This window comes from Gymnoscopelus braueri, assembly GCF_963280865.1.
Source record: "Gymnoscopelus braueri genome assembly, chromosome: 4".
NCBI classification, from domain to species: domain Eukaryota; kingdom Metazoa; phylum Chordata; class Actinopteri; order Myctophiformes; family Myctophidae; genus Gymnoscopelus; species Gymnoscopelus braueri.
In genome coordinates, this window is record NC_137605.1 from 2,172,238 (window position 1) to 2,193,549 (window position 21,312).

A 21,312-nucleotide genomic window follows, 5' to 3' on the forward strand; every position below is an offset into this window, starting at 1 on the left:
TCATGACATCAGTGACTCTGCTGTCATGACATCAGTGTCTCTGCTGTCCTGACATCAGTGACTCTGCTGTCCTGACATCAGAGTCACTGATGTCAGGACATCAGTGTCTCTGCTGTCCTGACATCAGTGTCTCTGCTGTCATGACATCAGTGTCTCTGCTGTCCTGACATCAGTGACTCTGCTGTCATGACATCAGTGTCTCTGCTGTCCTGACATCAGTGTCTCTGCTGTCATGACATCAGTGTCTCTGCTGTCCTGACATCAGTGAGGAGTTCATTCCACCACTGTGGAGCCAGAACAGAAAAAAGCTGTGACCGTGTAGATCGACCAGAAGGACCAACAATGTGCGCATCGGCCGACTGCTTGTGATGAACTAAAATGCCAACTTTTGCCAACAGACTGCTGGTCTGTTGTAGTCTGAAGTAGTCTGAAGTAGTCTGAAGTAGTCTGTTTGGTGGAGTCACCTTGTGTTTGTTCTCAGTGAGGGTTCTGTTTGTAAAATATTGTGTTTGTAACCTGTTATTAACATGTTGTTAACATGTTATTAACATGTTGTTAACATGTTATTAACATGTTGTTAACATGTTGTTAACATGTTGTTAACATGTTGTTAACATGTTGTTAACATGTTGTCATGTGTTCCTCAGTGAGGGCTCGGTCAGCAGTGAGTCCGTCCCCATCAGCTCAGAGGGTCTGGGAGGCTCAGAGTTCTCCTCTCCAGTCAGTCTAGATGAACCAGTAAGAAGAGCCATCATTCCCAGTGCCATGGAACCAGTCACTGCTGGTAAGAATGCTGCTTGTGGAGGGAGATGGACGTATGATGTGGTGATGTGTGTGTCTGTGTGTGTGTGTGTGTTTGTGTGTGTGTGTGTGTTTGTTTGTTTGTGTGTTTCACATATCAAAAGATACAACAATTGAAAAGTGAAACGTGAAGACCCTCCATGGTTTGGAGAAGTGTCATTCTCCAGGCAGCATATTACAATAACATTACAGTACACTATATACACCCATCTGTTACTAATGTATACAAAAACATTCATAATCGTAAGACACACACACACACAAGGGAAAATATATACATGCACATGGGCTGGAGTGGCATCATTTTAGGGGCAAGGCCTCTTGGCACAACGGCCAAATGCCAGGACAGCATGACCATCAGGGTGCTTTACATTCACCCACACACCCACACACACACACACACACACACACACACACACACACACACACACACACACACACACACACACACACACACACACACACACACACACACACACACACACATTCACCCATTCACACAGACATTCTACAGTGTGTTTATTTATTATGAATCTGCAGGAACTCTGAGCTCAGCTTCCCTCCATGTTGGCCCCGCCTCCTCAACGCCACGCCCAGCAGACGACATCCTGTTCCAGTGGCGTTTGAGGAGGAAGATGGAGTTGGCACGCCAGTGGGCCCCGCCCCCGACCCAGTCCCCCCAGTACCCAGCTCAACAGCAGTCTCAGTCCCCCCAGTACCCAGCTCAGCAGCAGTCTCAGTACCCAGCTCAGCAGCAGTCTCAGTCCCCTCAGTACCCAGCTCAGCAGCAGTCTCAGGCCCCTCAGTACCCAGCTCAGCAGCAGTCTCAGGCCCCTCAGTACCCAGCTCAGCAGCAGTCTCAGTACCCAGCTCAGCAGCAGTCTCAGGCCCCTCAGTACCCAGCTCAGCAGCAGTCTCAGGCCCCTCAGTACCCAGCTCAGCAGCAGTCTCAGGCCCCTCAGTACCCAGCTCAGCAGCAGTCTCACTACCCAGCTCAGCAGCAGTCTCAGGCCCCTCAGTACCCAGCTCAGCAGCAGTCTCAGTCCCCCCAGTACCCAGCTCAGCAGCAGTCTCAGGCCCCCCATTACCCAGCTCAGCAGCAGTCTCAGTCCCTTCAGTACCCAGCTCAGCAGCAGTCTCAGGCCCCTCAGTACCCAGCTCAGCAGCAGTCTCAGTACCCAGCTCAGCAGCAGTCTCAGGCCCCTCAGTACCCAGCTCAGCAGCAGTCTCAGTCCCCCCAGTACCCAGCTCAGCAGCAGTCTCAGTCCCTTCAGTACCCAGCTCAGCAGCAGTCTCAGTCCCCTCAGGACCCTTCCTCCCAAACGGTTCGTCCTCCATCACAACCAGAAACCCAACAGACCACTACAACGGGAGTCCGGCCCCGCCCCTCTGCCACGCCCATCTCCAGCCCTACGCTCTCCAGACTCCAGAGCGGCGACGCCCAGGCCCATGTCCCCGCCCACATGCACCTCCTCTGTGACGTGCTGCCCTGCCCCGCCCGCTCGCCCCCTCCTTCCAAACCGCGACACAAGCACCTCCCCCAGCCCAGGACCCGCGGTGTGGCTCCTCCCACTTCCTCCTCTGAGGAGGAGGAGCTTGGTAAACGTGTGTCGGCGCGGCCGTCGTGGCCGCTGCAGCCCGCTTCATCTGTGACCACAGAAGAAGAAGAGTGGAGGGGAGCCGAGAGGAACCGCCAGGAGAAACAACACAGAATACAGGCAGAGAAGAAGAAGACCGTGGTGTCCAGCAGGAAGAACAAAACCTCAACCAGGTATAATTATTATTATATATAATTATTAAAATAAATATTCACACATAATTATACACTACATGTTACATTATGTCTATATGCTTAAAGGAGTAGTTCACCCAAAAAAAATATTTTTTTTATCAATTACACACCCCATGGAGCCTTGAATTCACGTATCTATTTTAGTTTTTGATGTATTCCTAGGACAAAAATGTGATTACCGGCTGTATTTCCAGTAGGAGTCTCTATTGTGTCTCCTACCGGAAACACAGCCGGTAATCACATTTTTGTCCTAGGAATGCAACAAAAAAATAAATAAACTCCATGATTCAAGGCCTCATGGGGTGTGTAATTGATAGAAAATAAGTCATTTTTTGAGTGAACTACTCCTTTAAAGGACTATGATAGACCTTACCGGTGGTCTGACATGTTTAACTCATATCAGAGTTCTGTGTCTCTATTTACGGGGGCATTCCGGCGCTCTCTGATTGTATTTCCGAATACACAAAGTGTGTAATGGGGGTGTGGCACCTGGGCTGGCAGCACCTCAATGGGCGGCACCTCATTCCAGGGGCCACCCGAGCCCCCCCCCCCCCCCCTAGAACCGCCTCTGCCAGCAACAACACTTATATGTCATAATCATAAAACCAAAAGCAGTTACAACATCACCCTTCACCTTGCATTACTATTAGAATGGAAAGAAAGCACCAGACCCGCTCAAGTGACTGGCTTACACTTGAGGTTCCACCTGTTCAGTCTGCTTTCTGCTTTGATGCTCCTATTTCATGGAACATTCTACAACTCACGCTAAAAATGAATGCCCCAATATCCTATGGACAATTTACTCACCTGCTCTTAAATCTCCCTACCTCAACATGTAATAGTTTTTAACTTACAAATGTTCTGTTATGGTTTATGTTGTTGTTTCTGTGTTTTATACCTGTATGTGCCTTAATTGCTGATTTGTGTCTATGTAATCTCGTCAGCATTGCATATGAGGGTAAACCTCAATACTCTTTTCGAAAATAAATAAAGGTTTCAATCAATCAAACCCAAACACCAACATGCCATAGCCTACTCAAATGCTAGTGCAACACTAGTGTGCATAAAGTGTAAACAACATAAACGTACGCAAGAGGTAATATGCAGCATTTTGAGAATCATGCAAATGGTACAAAAATGAGCCCCTGTTGACAAAAACTAACACTCCATCTCCGCCAGGTCAGGTAGGTTATTGTGGCCTCCTGGTGGCGCTATAACAGACCAATGTGAAAAGGGTGGCATTTAGTCCTCGGCCTAGTGGGAATGTGCGTGGAAGATTTTTAAAAAAAAGCACGCTGACATTTGGGGCAAAGGTTCTACTCTGGCATCCAGGGAGTGTGTGTGCACAGTTTCACGTCGATCGGTCCAACGGTGCCGGAAATTAGCTGTTCACTGACGGGCGACATACACACACACACACACACGGACGGGCGGACGGACGGGCGGACGGACAGGGCGCAAACATATTCTCGGCCACGCCTTTGGCCTGGCACAGACTGTCAGCAAACACAAAATCTAAGAATAAAGACATTAACTCTCTCAGTGCCAATGAAAAAAAAAGATTATTGCGAACTGTGCCAATTTTTTTCTTTTTTTTTTCAAAGTAAAAAAAAGTTCAGTTATAGGTTAAACAAAGAGTGGATGGAGCTGCAAATCTTCAGATAATGATATCTTGGGTTCTGAACACTTTTCAAAAAACTTTTTTTTTTTTTTTTTTTTTTTTTTTTAAACTCGGGATTTCTCGTTCTGGCACTGAGGGTATAACCCTAAAACTCGGGATAACTCGGGGTCTGGCACTGAGAGAGTTAACAGGGAAATAGTCTATGAGGGTGTTTACTAAAGCTGTGAATAGACAATGATATTTATTTCACAGAGGTATAATATAATAGAATACATTTCATGCTTTATGGTGCTTTAATATAATACATTAAACATATATATTCTTTATGGTTATTTAATATATTCCATGTCCATGCAGACATGCCGTTGGAGGTGGAGACCATGATGACACAGGCTGTCTACAGCACAGCAGAGGCTCCAGAAAGGCCCCAACGAGGCCCCAGCGTCCCAGAGGAGACAGGGGCCAACAGGACACGTACCAGGGGACATCCAGGGGCCAAAGGGACACGTACCAGGGGACATCCATAGAGGACCGCACTGGGGACCGCGCCCCGCCACCTTCACCTATCCACTGTGCACTAGGACAGGTACGGACTTAGCATAGCGTGTGTGTGTGTGTGTGTGTGTGTGTGTGTGTGTGTGTGTGTGTGTGTGTGTGTGTGTGTGTGTGTTGTGTCTGCGTGTCTGCGTGCGTGGGGGGGGCAGCTCACCTTTAAAACACAACAAAACAAACTGTAAACATGAGTAATGGGAGGAGAATTCTACCCACAATGCATTATGAAAGTGTTTTGTCTGAGGCTTCAGTGTAACTGATACCAGATCTAATGTGAGAAGAAAAAAAAACTTGTGAAACTTTGTGCAAATCTTTGAATTTATATATATATCTTTAAAGCAACCATTTTTTAACTCAAATCTTTGCTTCTGGGGCGGCGGGGGGTCACTGGAAGAACATATTTTGATATGGGGTCCGTGGCCAAATACATATCATGTTGGGGGTCCTTGACATGTAAAAGTTTGAGAACCACTGATTATAGCAACATATGTTTTTTAAAAAACAACAGATTTAGAAGACGGTAGTAGAATCCCCAGAAGCTAAGATTTGAGATTTGAGTTGCTTTAAAAACAATTATATATTTAAAGTGTGCCGAGTGCTGCGCTATGAGCTGCTATTTAAAAAAAAATCTTGACAATTTGTGCAACATTTTGAATATATATATTTTTTTTACATTTGTAACTCAAATCTTTGCTTCTGGAGGGTTTCTATGGAACAAAATATTTTGAGACGAGGGTCTGCGGCCAGTGTTGTGCTACCATTACTAGTTACTTCCTTTAAAAGTAACTCAGTTACTTTACTAGTTACTTACACCAAAAGGTAATGCGTTACTCTGAAAAGTAACTTTTTAGTTACTTAAAAAAAAAAAGTGCTCCCATTATTGCCCTTATAGCCTTCAACTTGACATGCATTTGCATCACTGAACTCTGCTAAGCAATGTGGTCTATACCAGGGGTCAATGTGGTCTATACCAGGGGTCAATGTGGTCTATACCAGGGGTCAATGTGGTCTATACCAGGGGTCAATGTGGTCTATACCAGGGGTCGCACTATAGGATTGTAACCTGCTGGTCCCAATGTCCGGAATGATTCAAATTTGCCATTATCGGACATCTGATAAAAATACTGGTCATAATTATGTTTAAGCATTAATTACAAGCAGGTGCGTAAATACAGCCTAACACTTAGCCCTACAGCATTATATTTTGGATTGAACTCTTTGAACAACCATGATGAACGAGTAATATACACATTGTAATGTATATACAGTAGCAGGGTCATCTTGCACAAATACATTAATTACCTACGTTACCATTTGTGCATGCTGCATGCGTAATGGTTTCTCAATGATCAATTGCGCTTGAACGCATTTTCTAATCAAAGGGCACTGCAAAAAAAAAGGCATTTCAGATTAATCCTAATGTGGCTCAGCTGACCTGTTAGGGTAATAAATTATAGACCACTACTCACTCACAGGAGGTTATACTGTATAGTTAGGCAGTGGCAGAGCCTTATAGACAGTTGATGCCTATACTGGATGCCACAGTTGCAGTATCCTATAGCTGTTTAGAGTATTTACATATCTGTGTTGCATTTCATCTTCAACTTGCATTGTTGTTAAACTGTAGGGCAACTTGCCAACTTTACTCACAAGTGCCCTTGTAGTAGCCTAGTGTCTGAGACATATTCTAACTCGAAATGATACAACTTGTGTTTGACTGTTAAATACACAACTTTATATAATATAACCGGACCAGACAACAGATATAATATATTGCAACAACTACGCAGCAGCAAAAACAACTCTCTTTTTACGGTCATACCTTCACAATAAAGTGTCTCCCATTTACCTCCCAATGCAGCAACACTGTATATATTGTATTATATACATTATATATGTATTCCAATAACACTGGTTATTATTAACAGTAAATAGGTGTAACTTAACAGCGTGTGAGTGTGACACGCTCTTTCTTTCTCTCTCTCCCAGAAACACACACACGCTGTTAAGAGAGAGAGAAAGAAAGAGCGAGCGAGCGAGCTAGAGAGCTTAATTTTTTTTTAAATGTGCCTGATTTGCGTTGATAATGAATGAACTGCCGTGTCATTGTCAACCGCCCACAGCGCGTCTCCGCATGTGACACAGACTGGTGTAAAGTAAATAAGTACATTTACTCAAGTACTGTACTTAAGTACAATTCTCAGTCACTATTCGCCTCGCTGTATCTATAAATACTATATAAAAGATAACGGAGTAACGCACCATGTAGTAATGGTAACGGAGTTACTGAATAAAAAATATAATGCGTTAGAGTACTAGTTACTGAAAAAAAGAATGGTGTTACACTGTCCGCGGCCTAACACATATCTAAAAATGCTTTCTAAATCCTAACAGTATGTTGCTATATCAGTGGTGCTCCAACTTTTTCATGTCAAGGACCCCCAGAATTATATGTATTTGGTCGTGGACCCCCATCTGAAAATATGTTGTTCCAGGGACCCCCCCCCCCCCCCCCTCAGAAGCACAGATCGGAGTAAAAAAAAAAAAGCTTTAAAAATATTTAAATTATATTGAAAGATTTGCACAAAATGTCACGATTTTTTCAAAAACAGTAGATCTACAAGCAGTTTTTTTAAATAGCCCAAATAAATCTTAAAATGACACGCTCTTAAAGCATTGTCTCGTCTCGTCTAAATAAATAAATAAAAGTATAAAGTATAAAGTATAAAGTATAAAGTAATGTTGTTTGTCCTCTCGCTGCAGGTGGTGTCAGAGGTTCTGTTCCCCCCCACACAGAGGAGGAGGAGGAGTCCCGTCTCCTCTGACTCCTCCCCACCGTACCCCACCCCTCCTGCTCCTCCCCCCCAGTCCCCTGCCCCGCCTCCTCCTGACCTCCAGCACCCCCTGGAGGTCATCACACAGCTGCTGCAGGAGGCCCAAGGTGAGGGGGGGGGGGCTGTGACCTTTGACCCTGGGGTTAATATAACGGACCACACATGTTGTCAGTGGTGTAAAGTAACCTAAGTACATTTACCTAAGTACTGTACTTAAGTAACATTTTGAGGTATTCTTTACTTTACTGGAGTATTTCCAATTTTCAGTACTTTTACTTCTACTCCACTACATCTCAGAGGCAAATATTGTACTTTTACTCCACTACAATTATATGAAAACTTTAGTTACTTTGTAGATTTTGATTATTATTACAAAACATACATTAACCACTTCAGCCCCTATATACATTTAGGCCATTTGAAAATAGCAGATCTACAAGCTCACAATGCGTCGCGATGCGACGCATTGTGAGCTTGTAGATCTGCTATTTTCAAAATATTTTTTCAACATTTTATACATTTTAAAACTTGTGAAATGGGACATTCTGCACAACCTTCTACATTTGGTAGAACACAGTGGAGCAGATGAATGCAATGAAAGGACGTAGTGTGATGTTTTTCCTCTGAACTCAACCTTTTCTACTGTAGTTTCTCATGCATCCCTCTTTACCCAAGAGCTCTAGGAGTTCACCCAAAAAATGGACTTATTTTCTATCAATGACACACCCCATGAAACCTTGAATTCATGGAGTTTGTTTGTTTTTGTTTAATTCCTGAGACAATCATTTGATGACGGGTCATCACCAGTCAGTAGGAGACTCTATATTCTTTGAGTCTCCACCGGGTCATCAAATCAATTATTGTCTCAGGAACGCGACAAAAACTAAAAGATCTCTGTGAGTTCAAGGTTTCATGGGGGTGTGTAATTGATGTAAAACTAGAAAAAGTGCTCCTCGGAGCACAGGTCTCCGCCAGGTCAGGTTAGTTATTGTGGCCTCCTGGTGGCGCTATAATAGGCCAATGTGAAAAGGGTGGCATTTCTTCCTCGGCCTAGTGGGAATGTGCGTGCAAATTTTCACGGAAATCGCACGCCACGTTCATGATTTCAGACATTTTGTTCAAAACGGACCAATCCTGCAAACTTTGGAAGTCAACCTTAGTCAATGAGGATGGAATATGAAATATCGGACAGATGCGTCTTGATCACATGACTATAGAGATACTGTGTACCGATTTGCGTGATGTTTGGATAAAATCTGAAGGATTAATATCCAAAAATGTATTTGACATAAGTCGGCCTCCTGGTGGCGCTGTAAAAAGCAGATGTGAAAAATGCAGTGCAGATGTTTTTCCTTGGCCTCTAGAGAGTAGGCGTGCAAAGTTTCACGCAGATCGGTGCAGTTATAGTTAAAAATGCAAATCGGCCTGTTATAGCGCCACCATGAGGCTGATGTGAAAAGTTTTAAGTGCCATTTCTTCCTCGGCCTAGTGGGAATGTGCGTGTGCAATTTTATGGAAATGGCAAGTTGCGTTCATGATTTGAGGCAGTTTGTTGAAAACGGACCAATCCTGCAAACTTTGGATGGTAACCTTAGCCAATGAGGATGGAATATGGGAAAGTGGACAGATCAGGGTTGATCACATGACTATAGAGATACTGTGTACCGATTTGCATGAGGTTTGGTTAAAAACTGTAGGAGTAATGGGAAAAAATGGGTTTTGCACAAATCGGCCTCCTGGTGGCGCTATAACAGGCCCATGTGAAAAATTTGAGGCAGAGGTTCTGAATTGGCATCCAGGGAGTGTGTGTGCACAGTTTCGCAACGACTGGGCCAACGGTGCCGGAGATTTGGTGGTAACACACAGACAGGACACACGGACGGACGGACGGACACACGGACACACGGACGGACGGACAGGGGCGAAAACATACTCTCTCGCCATGCCTTTCGGCCTGGCGGAGACAATAAGTAATGTTTTGGGTGAACTACTCCTTTAAATGCCTGGTTCTGAAGTCTGGTTTTCATATCAAGGTCCATTATTTATTTATGTATTTATTCTGCATTTGAGCCACAGAACCAGCGTTTGATGAGATTGTGAGAATGACCGGCTTAGCGGTTGTAATCAGTACAGAGGCATGGTACAGAGTTCAACCAGACGGTGTATTTATTCACCAAACCAACACAGATGACATTCAGTCATTGTCACCACGTTGACGTGGTGGTGTGCAGCTTTCCTCTCCTCTCTCCTCTCTCTGACAACTGGCAGCCTCTTATACCAGCTGCAGCTAATGAGCCTGGACTGCTCCATTCCCAGATATAAAATATTATCAATACCTATACAGTTAACCCACATACACATATATTACACAACTCTTAAGAACTATCATGATTCTTTACCACACTATACTACTACATAAATATCAATAGCAAAAGCACATCACAACCGAACCCCCCTCTGACCTCCTGACTAATGGTCCAGCCCAGTCTACTGAACCACACCAGGTACTGTTAAGCATTCAATCAACCTCAACAATAAAACCTCTCAACATACATATTGCACTACGGTGAACTGTGCCAATGAGATGTGCAAATATCATTCAATAAATAAGGGTTATATCCAGTGGCGTAACGGAGGGGCAGCAAGTGATGCGGTGCGGGGGGGCCACCAGCAGGGGGGGCCCCGCCTGCGCTGATACAAATATTTTTACAGCAAAAAAAAAGAAAAAGTTGATTTATATTGGTCAAATAGAACCGAATTAGACCCAAATTAGACCCGAAAATTAGTGCGCGAAACGCACGCGTGCGGGGTTGTGCACGCACATGCACGCGCGCGCTCACGTGAAACTCCCACGGGGAGGCCCCGCGATTCTGCGTTACGCCACTGGTTATATCAAACATAAGTAACAGAGGACCTCTACTCTGTTACAGACATTTAGACTCTCAGACCCAAAACGTAGAATATTTTGTTGTCGTTGGATAAGATTTTGTCCACATTTCCATCATATGATGTATTGATGTTGGTTCCATAGGAGAGATAACAGGCAAACTTTGATCAAAATTATTTAATTAAGTAATGCAGATGTTTAACAATAACTCTTGAGAGTGTAAAATGAAACGGGTCCATTTGGTTTAATTTTACACTCTCAAGAGTTAAAGATCTATAAGGGTCCATTTGGTTACCAGCTCTCCATTATTTAGCTGCATGGGGACCACCTGGAACCCCCTCAAGGACCCCTAGTGGTCCCCGGACCACTGGTTGAGAACCACTGCTCCAGAACCTTCTGAGCTGCTATGCTTTCATATCCTCCCGTAATAATAACCCTCACATAATACCTCAGGCATGTTTACTTAACCAATCACATGGTTTCTGACACATAGAGACGTTATTTATTGGGTCAGGGTGACTTTCAAAGCATCTTGTTGTCGGCGCTCACACAGAACAGAGCAGAGCAGAGCAGAACAGAACGTACCCAACAGTTTGGTTTGGTTGTAATCAGATGCGTAACTTGCGGGACGCAGACAACGCAGTTGCTTTGGGGCCCAGAGTCATGTGGAGCCCACCCGTGTGGCGTCGGTAAAATAAAACAATTACAAAATAAAACTTCATAGATGATTGCTTGTTTCTCTCGCAAAATCTGGCAACACTGGAAGTCAGAAGAGGCGAGGTACACGTTCATCTAGACCTCGTAACGCCGCTGTCCTCTTGGTCTATAGACCCAAATGCGCAGTTTGGGCTGTTTTCTGTGTCCTAAAATCTGTCTAAAATCCCCGGCGGCCGTGGCGGCGGGGGGGAGTTGAGGGCCCACCCCGTGTCGGGGCCCACTGTTGCCTCGTTACGCCGCTGGTTGTAATAATAACAACCAAACCAAACTGTTCAGTACTTAATGTAGAAGTAAAAGTATAGAACATTGGAAATACTCCAGTAAAGTAAAAAAAAAAAAACACACATCAAATTGGTACTCAAGTACAGTATTTGAGTAAAAACGTAGTTACTTTCCACCTCTGCTGGGTGTAACTAGTTGGGCGTTCACCCAGAACAGAACAGAACAGAACAGAACAGAACAGAACAGAACAGAACAGAACAGAACAGAACAGAACAGAACAGAACAGAACAGAACAGAACAGAACAGAACAGAACAGAACAGACGGTTTGGTTTGGTTGCATAACAGAACCGAGAAAAACTGCTGTTCTGATGAATAAACCACATCTGTGTTCCTTTCCACACACTGTCTCTGCTCAACTGTCTCATCCATTGTATGATCTATTTGCTATTTTTGAAAAATCTGGATTTTTTTTGACTCAAATCTTTGCTTCTGGGGGGTCCCTGGAACAACATATTATGAGATGGGGGTCCGTGGCCAAATACATATTATTTTGGGGGTCCTTGACATGAAAAAGTTTGAGAACCACTAGTCTGGGAGGCATTGCGTCGGAGCTTGGACAGCAGGGGCGCGGCCACTGCGTTCAAATCAACAGCCAATGAAGAAAAGGGGGCGGGATCCACATGCAGCGGGTGTTGCATCTAAATAGGATCGACGGGAAGCAATTTCCCCTTGAGAAATTGCGGCCGCCATTGTTGTGTACTGCTGTTTGCCTCTCGTCGGACTTTTTAGACGAGTCAGACCGGTAAGAGGCGTGTCCGCTCAGATTCTGAGCGTAAGCTACATCCCGCCCACAAATACCAGGGCTCTGGCCCAGAAGTTCCTCGCCAGAGCCGGCGAAAACTTCTGGGAACTCAGATTAGAGAACCACTGATATTATACCGTCTAAATAAAGTAAATCAAGTATTAGTCAGCTGTGGCAGGGCGGTCTGAGCATCAAGGCCTCGGTGGCCTCAGGAAATATCATTTCTTCAAGGGTCAGAAGGTCAAACTGAGAGGTCACGGTGGCTGTGACCTTCATGACCTTTCCATGATGACATTCATTCCTACACTGAGTCACTGCATACGTTCACAGATCTATGAAACCAAGGCGTTAAGCCCTGATTTATACTTAAGTCTTGCAACGGAGTTTGCGTACCAAAAATAGCAGATCTTCAAGCTCACAAAGATGTGGCATTCACAACGCCTCGTGAGCTTGTAGATCTGTTATGTTTGGTACGCGACGCCGAGGTATAAATCCGGCAGCAGACAGACCACACACGTTGTCCATAGCTTCATAACTCTGAACATGTTTTACACCCACAGTATCATCCTATGAAGTATGAGCCCAACCACACTCTTATATGCACATATTGTACATCTGTGTTTTATTAATGACTTCGTAAAATTAAGCCATTAAAGGACGACTTCACCGATTTTCAACCTATCTTCATATAATTGGTCCTCACTAATACTCATGATAAAATGGTACCTTTTTGCCAGACCCAAGGGGTCGGGCTTACATGAGGCTTTGTACCTGTTTCGTCCATACATGGGCATGGTCACTTTGTCCTCCGGCCCCAGCCCAAAAAAAATCTGTCCCCCAAAAAGGTCTGTCCATACATGGGCATAGAAGGGACACACGTCGTGCGAAGCCCGGCGATTCAAAAGTCTGTCCCATTTTCGTCCCCTTTCGTCACGAACTATTCATGACATCATTATTATGTCACAAGTATGTAATTAAGTAAAGCTGCCAGACCCAGACTTCATTCTGGGTCTGGCAGAACCAGGTGTCCTGGTCTTGTTTTTCTACTCGGTCTGTGTCTCATAGGAGGGCTGTGGACAGTCCAGAAACTCGTCTACCAGTGACATCATCGTTAGGCATGATTTTTTTTTTCCAACAAGATTTCACATTTTTTATTTAGATTTGTATTAACACGAGAACAATGGCTTCTTTTATTGCATTGCAACTTTCCAGGAATAGAAAGCCTGCAGTTTCTATTAGCTTGGATTCCCCATTGATGATGTCACTGGTAGACGGGACTCTGAACTGTCCACAGCCCTCCTCTGAGACACAGACCAAGAAGATTTTTTTTTTACCATTTTATCATGAGTATTAGTGAGGACCAATTATATGAAGATAGGTTGAAAATCGGTGAAGTCGTCCTTTAAGACCTGAGGCCGATTCTACAAATATTTTCAAAATCCGTTAAAAATAAAATACAGTATATCTCAAAATATGTTGTTCCAGGGAACTCCAGGAGCAGAGATTTGAGTGACAAATGTTCGCTTTAAAGAATATATATTCAAAGATTTGCACACATTTTTACGTTTAAAAAAGAAATAGCAGATCTACAAGCTGCCGCTCTATGAGCAAAGGACAAGTCCATGTCTCAGGGCAACGCCTGCATTCATCTCCCCTCTTACACGTGTTCTCACCCTAAACTCTGTTTATCCTGCTTCAGATTCAGATGAAACAGAGTATGAAGACGATCCGTTGCTGCAGGTTCTACGCAAGCAGAGGAAATGGGTGAAGGACCAAATCAGGTAAGAATGATCAATGGATAACAAACATCATTATTCATATTATTCTTTGTTCTTCAGTGGAATATAGCATTTAAAGTCGAAGGGCCCTATTTTCGCCGGTGCCTTACCCATAGATAGACCATATTCACATTGAAAAAACGGGGTGGCATTTTATAAACTTAATAGCAAAATGGCCGCCGTGTGAATATGGTCTATTATCCCTAAACTTCTTTGCCATTTTTTACTATTTTAAAAAACATTTTCAAATAGTTCAACGAGCCGATCTACAACGACACATTGTGAGCTTGTAGATCGGCTATTTGAACTATTGAAAAAATTTTCCCTAAATGCTAAACACTAGCATGTGTGCTAAAACGTGTATTTTCTTGTCTTTCAGTGAAGTGGACTCAATGTTGGATGAATTCCAACAACTGACTACATGAACTCAGGACACGTTGATGCAGTAGCATGTTGTTTTTATTACATTTTTATACAGAAATATACCTTTTTTTTATTTAGCATAAATATTTCCTACATTAAAAAGTTTTCAAACATTCCGTGTGAGCGTCGTCAATCATGTCAAACTAGAACGTTAAAGTACATCAAAGTTACATCTTTACATAAAGAGCAAAACAAAAGGTTTGTGAGGGCATAATATTTACAAAATACTGCAGGCCAGTGTTTACACGTGTCAGAGAAACGGGGAATATTTAGAACGGTGCCAGGAAACTGTTCTAATGAGAGTTCTGGCACAAACAGAACATACAGTACATAGTGTTGTGTCTACAACGCCGTAGGATGTGTCCTTTAAGAGACTCCATGAAGACCAGGGACACATCTGTGTCATTTTAAGATTTATGTGGCTATTCAAAAATAGCAGATCTACAAGCTCATAGCTTGTGCCGTGCTATGAGCTTGTAGATCTGCTATTTTTGGAAAAAAATACTGAACCGTGAATCTTTGAATATATATATTGTTTTAAAGCAAGAAAAAAAAACTAAAATCTTTGCTTCTGGGGATCCTTGGAACAAAATATTTTGAAATGGGGGTCCGCGGCCAAATACATATAATTTTGGTGGTCCTTGACATGACAAGTTTGAGAACCACTATATTATAGCAACATATGTTTTTTCAAAAAACTGTTAGGATTTAGAAGACATTTGTAGAATCACCAGAAGCAAAGATTTGAGTTACAAATGTTCGCTTTAAAAATATACATATAAAAATATATATTCAAAAATTTGCACAAACTTTCATGATCACCGAGTGCCGCGCTATGAGCTTGTAGATCTGCTACTTTTGAATAGCCAAAGAAATCTAACATGACAGATGCGTTCCCGGTCTTAATGGGTTAATATATCAATCATGTTTTGGCCTTCAGGTAGAAACCTTGTATTTCCAAAACTGTTAGTTTTCAGGAAATGTAAAAAAGAACATGTGTTTCCAATGGATCCAACGTAGTTATTATTTAGTCACAAGATCTTGTAAATACTTTTCATTGATTCCATATTTATAAAACACACATTTAAATACTTTCAAGTTTTTGTTCATGTTCGTTATAGAGGCTCAGATCTTCAACATTTCTCAGAAATGAGCTGTGAGCTTGTAGATCTTCGCTCCTTTTGCTCGATGCCGTCGTATGACTAAAGTAAACATGACAATAAATATGATGATAAAACTGGGCATGGATTAATGAGTGGGAAAATAAATAAACATAAAAAGATGAAATATGGAAATACAAGGTTTCTGCCTTCAGTGGTGTGTTCTGTTTGTGTTCTGTTTGTGTTCTGTTTGTGTTTGTTTGTGTTCTGTTTGAGCTATAAACAGAGGAGGAGGAGAAGGTCTGCAAGAAGAAGTGAAGAAGAACACATGATCAAGATGTCTGTGTTGGGGTCGAGGAGGTTGTGGAGGAGATGGTATCAGGAGGTGATGTTATGGAGGAGAGGGTCTCAGGGTCTGATGAGGAGGTTGAGGAGGAGGAGAGGGTCTCAGGAGGTGGTGTTGTTGAGGAGGAGGAGAGGGTCTCAGGGTGTGATGGTGATGTTATGGAGTCCTTGTCCAGCAGCAGAGGAGCAGAGATGACCAGGATGCCGTCAGGAGAAACAGCTGACTCTAAGGCCAGAGAGTTCACTCCTTCTGGGATACGATACCGACGATTAAACTGCCTGGTGATGAACCCTGAGCCGTCCTTCTGTACAACAACATGGACAGACAGACAGAATGCTTTATTATATTATATATATTATATATGTATGTATATATATTATATATATACTCCTGAACCGTCCTTCTATACAACATGGAGAGACAGATGCTTTATACTATGATATATATGTAGGCCTATATATACTCCTGGACCGTCCTTCTATACAACAACATTTATTTATTTATTTTGAGATGGGGGTCCGTGGCCAAATACATATCGTTTTGGGGGTCCTTGACGTAAAGTAAAAATGTTTGAGGAGAAAGTTTTTCAGAAAAAAAGACAATTGTGTAGAATCAGCCTTGGGTCTTAATGGGTTAAAACTGTCGCACACACACACACACACACACATGTTACTGTATCAGTGGTGCTCAAACTTTGTGATGTCAAGGACCCCCAAAATGATATGTATTTGGCCGTGGACCCCCATCTCAAAATATCTGGTTCTTTGATCACACCTCTTCCCAGAAATGCCCCCCCCCCCCCCCCCCCCGCTGAACATAACACACTGCACTTTCACTCTCAGTTTGGAATACATGGAATACTGTGATGAGTCATTTCTGGGAAATCCCGCATTTCCCAACATTCACTAGTATTCACACAGCTGTATAGAATCATATTCTTTCACTTTCACTTTCAGTTGTGATGGTGTGTGTGTGATTTCTGGGAAGAGGTTTGTATGATTATGCAAAAATTATTGTGATTACACAATGATGTAATAATTGTGGCAGGCTTAAGTAAGTCACCATATAATGATGTATAGAAACACGCACGCACACACACGCACGCGCACTGACGCACTCGCTTGCTCACTCACTCGCTCATGCTCACACACACACACACACACACACACACACACACACACACACACACACACACACACACACACACACACACACACACACACACACACACACACACACACACACACACACACACACACACACACACACACACACTAACCTTCTTCTCCTCATGTTTTCCCTGAACCTCCACAAAGTCTCCTGTTACTTTGACCAGCAGATCCTCTGGTCTGAACAGCTTAACATCCACCTGAACTACAAACCCCCTGCTGTCACAGTCCACCTGGAAACATGACGTATAGATCTATTATTAACAGCTTCACATCCACCTGAACTACAAACCCTCTGCTGTCACAGTCCACCTGGAAACATGACGTATAGATCTATTATTAACAGCTTCACATCCACCTGAACTACAAACCCTCTGCTGTCACAGTCCACCTGAAAACATGACGTATAGATCTATTATTAACCCTCTGCTGTCACAGTCCACCTGGAAACATGACGTATAGATCTATTATTAACAGCGTCACATCCACCTGAACTACAAACCCCCTGCGGTCACAGTCCACCTGGAAACATGACGTATAGATCTATTATTAACAGCTTCACATCCACCTGAACTACAAACCCCCTGCTGTCACAGTCCACCTGGAAACATGACGTATAGATCTATTATTAACAGCTTCACATCCACCTGAACTACAAACCCTCTGCTGTCACAGTCCACCTGAAAACATGACGTATAGATCTATTATTAACCCTCTGCTGTCACAGTCCACCTGGAAACATGACGTATAGATCTATTATTAACCCTCTGCTGTCACAGTCCACCTGGAAACATGACGTATAGATCTATTATTAACCCTCTGCTGTCACAGTCCACCTGGAAACATGACGTATAGATCTATTATTAACCCTCTGCTGTCACAGTCCACCTGGAAACATGACGTATAGATCTATTATTAACCCTCTGCTGTAGTCTACCTGAAAACATGAAAACGTCTCTGTCAGGCAGAAACCAGCTATCTCCATTTTCAACTTTTTTATAGTCTTTTATAAATCAGTGCCCAATATTAAATAATTAATGAACTCCCTTTATGTCTGTGTGTGGGTTTTACTAAAAAGCTCTTCTGACTAAACCTCCTAACTCCATTGGATCGATTGATTGATTGATTGAAGTACTTTATTTAGAAAGACATGGAAACAGTACATGGAAGTACAGTTCACAATACAAGCTCCTCTAAACGGCTTATTTAAAATAAGATCCCCACACACTTAAATCATGATGACATATAAGAACACAGACAGATATACATTACTATGCAGAACGTCATACAATCAGCTCCTCAAACTGATCCTCAAACTGTTAGTCAAACCATTAAAACCTCCTAACTCCACTTGAGCTGTATGTAAAGTGATGATAATATAAAGTATGTGGGTCAAGTGATGATAATATAAAGACACATTCAAGTATCTGAGATCGGCTAGTATAAAGTCACCATACCAACTGTGATGAGGCAGTGTTGTGTTGTTATAAAAACATGTTAAAAGTTCATATTTTGCCCGACAGAGTGACGTATGTGTGTAATGTATGTGTGAGTATACAGACAGACTGGTTGTTTACTATGACACATATATATTCCTAAACAAACCCACTATAGGCAGCCTGAGCCTACCTGTGTAGATGTGGAGCTGTGTGTGTGTGTGTGTGTGTGTGTGTGTGTGTGTGTGTGTGTGTGTGTGTGTGTGTGTGTGTGTGTGTGTGTGTGTGTGTGTGTGTGTGTGTGTGTGTGTGTGTGAGATCCTACCTGTGTAGCTGTGTGTGTGTGTGTGTGTGTGTGTGTGTGTGTGTGTGTGTGTGTGTGTGTGTGTGTGTGTGTGTGTGTGTGTGTGTGTGTGTGTGATCCTACCTGTGTAGATGTGTAGCTGTGTGTGTGTGATGGAGTAACAAACTGGCTCCATCCACACTGCTCTCCATACATGGTGTTGAGTCGGGGCAGGAGAGGTGGAAGGACCTTCTCCCAGGGGATCCCACAGGCTGGCAGGCTGGAGGGCAGGATGAAGTCCATGTCTCTGAGGAAGAGGAGGAGGAGGAAGGTCTGCTGGAGATACTAGTTCAGTTAGAAAACAATAGATAGATGAATGTAAGACAGACTAGTGTATAGATGTTACGTCCACAAGGTTTCTGTCTCTCTGAATGAAGCCTGCCCTGGAGGGGAGTGTTTTATTTATCCTCTGAAGATCAGCATCCGGGAAGGAAATCTGACCCCCCCTCTCTCTCTCTCTCTCTCTCTCCCTCTCCCTCCCTCCCTCTCTCTCTCTCTCTCTCTCTCTCTCTCTCTCTCTCTCTCTCTCTCCCTCTCCCTCTCCCTCTCTCTCTCTCTCTCTCTCTCTCTCTCTCTGTCAGTGTCAGACAGTGGTGGAAAAAGTACTCACATGTTTTACTTAAGTAAAAGTATCAATACTGTAGAAATACTCTGTTACAAGTAAAAGTCCAGAATTCAAAATTTACTTGAGTAAAAAGTACAAAAGTATTGGTATCAAAAAAGTAGGAAGTACTCATTATTCAGAATGTCCTCATTTCACAAGTTTTCAAATGTATACAAATCTTTTGTAAATAGCAGATCTACAAGGTCACAATGCGTGGCATCGCGACGCATTGTGAGCTTGTAGATCTGCTATTTTCAAATGGCCGAAATGTATACAGGGCTGAAGTGGTTAATGTATGTTTTCAAAATCTACAAAGTAACTAGTAACTAAAGTTTTCAAATAATTGTAGTGGAGTAAAAGTATAATATTTGCCTCTGAGATGTAGTGGAGTAGAAGTAAAAGTACTGAAAATTGGAAATACTTCAGTAAAGTAAAAAAATGTTAAGTACTTAAGTACAGTACTTGAGTAAATGTACTTGGTTACATTACACCAATGGTGTCAGAGGTGCCAGTTAAGGTCTGTGTCTCATAGCAGAGTTACATAACACAAAGGGAATCCGCTGTGGGGCACCTTCATTGTCTTGTGTAATAATCATAATCATAATAATAACACATACTGTACGTACCCTTGGGGTTCCACCAGGCTGTGTGCTGGATCACGGTGCATTGTTGGGTCGTTACGTTACACGCAGCTGTTCTGTCCTGTGACACTTTAATAGATCAATTAACGTGAGGAATGAAGCCTCATCCCTGACAGGCCTTTAGAAATACCCTAACATTATTATAAACATAATTTAGAAATACCCTAACATTATTATAAACATAATTTAGAAATACCCTAACATTATTATAAACATCATTTATAAATACCCTAACATTATTATAAACATCATTTATAAATACCCTAACATTATTATAAACATCATTTAGAAATACCCTAACATTATTATAAACATCCTTTAGAAATACCCTAACATTATTATAAACATCATTTAGAAATACCCTAACATTATTATAAACATCCTTTAGAAATACCCTAACATTATTATAAACATCATTTAGAAATACCCTAACATTATTATAAACAGCATTTATAAATACCCTAACATTATTATAAACATCATTATATGTATAAATACTGTAACATATTAATCATATCATTGTGTTTAGAAACATCACACAGCCAGCCAGTGGTCTAAAGTAACTAAGTGCATTTACTCAAGTACTGTACTTTACTGGAGTATTTCCAATTTTCAGTACTTTTACTTCTACTCCACTACATCTCTGAGGAAAATATTGTACTTTTACTCCACTACAAGTATTTGAAAACTTTAGTTACTAGTTACTTTGCAGATATGAATTATTATATTATAAACCATACATTAACCACTTCAGCCCTATTTTATACATTGTGATGCGATGCGTTGTGAGCTTGTAGATCTGCTTTTTTCATTCATCATTTTAGCACTTTTACTTTTGGTACTTTAAGTATATTTTGATGTCAATACTTTTTGTATACTTTTACTCAAGTAACATTTTGAACACAGGCCTTTTTTTTTTTACTTGTAACAGAGTATTTTTATATTGTGGTATATTGCTACTTTTACTTAAGTAAAATATCCGAGTACTTCTTCCAGCCCTCAAACAGCTGTAATCTCTACAGTAGGCTGGATGCTGTCTAGGATGACTCGGACAAAAATACATTCAAAAGAGGCCACGGTGACCCTTAGGGGTTAATGGCAGGCAGACTGTGACACAACATTCACATGCCTGTGCCACGTGTGTGTGTGTGTGTGTGTGTGTGTGTGTGTGTGTGTGTGTGTGTGTGTGTGTGTGTGTGTGTGTGTGTGTGTGTGTGTGTGTGTGTGTGTGTGTGTGTGTGTG

General features: G+C 42.4%; 2 protein-coding genes across 3 annotated transcripts in view; one reads left to right on the plus strand and one right to left on the minus strand.

Moving 5' to 3' along the window:
- Positions 1 to 14,802, plus strand: part of proser3 (proline and serine rich 3) — a 30,662-nt gene extending 15,860 nt beyond the window's left edge. The window contains exons 7-12 of the mRNA XM_080426509.1: positions 648 to 784; positions 1,342 to 2,572; positions 4,572 to 4,800; positions 7,530 to 7,707; positions 13,929 to 14,010; positions 14,387 to 14,802. Coding sequence (XP_080282635.1) covers positions 648 to 784; positions 1,342 to 2,572; positions 4,572 to 4,800; positions 7,530 to 7,707; positions 13,929 to 14,010; positions 14,387 to 14,432 — 1,903 coding nt within the window. The 3' untranslated portion in view covers positions 14,433 to 14,802. The remainder of the gene's footprint in view (positions 1 to 647; positions 785 to 1,341; positions 2,573 to 4,571; positions 4,801 to 7,529; positions 7,708 to 13,928; positions 14,011 to 14,386) is intronic.
- Positions 14,803 to 15,826: 1,024 nt separating this feature from the next.
- hspb6 (heat shock protein, alpha-crystallin-related, b6) lies at positions 15,827 to 19,158 on the minus strand. 2 transcript variants are annotated; one of them, XM_080426755.1, is made up of 4 exons: positions 18,909 to 19,158; positions 17,404 to 17,436; positions 17,156 to 17,245; positions 15,827 to 16,180 (listed from the first exon to the last, which is right to left on the minus strand). In XM_080426755.1, exons 1-4 carry the CDS (start codon positions 19,065 to 19,067, stop codon positions 15,863 to 15,865), a joined length of 600 nt encoding a protein of 199 aa, XP_080282881.1. In that variant the 5' UTR covers positions 19,068 to 19,158; the 3' UTR covers positions 15,827 to 15,862. The 2 variants fall into 2 exon arrangements, with proteins under 2 accessions (XP_080282881.1, XP_080282882.1); XM_080426756.1 differs by lacking the exon at positions 17,404 to 17,436 and having other exon boundaries at positions 17,156 to 17,278.
- Between the last annotated feature and the right edge of the window lie 2,154 nt (positions 19,159 to 21,312).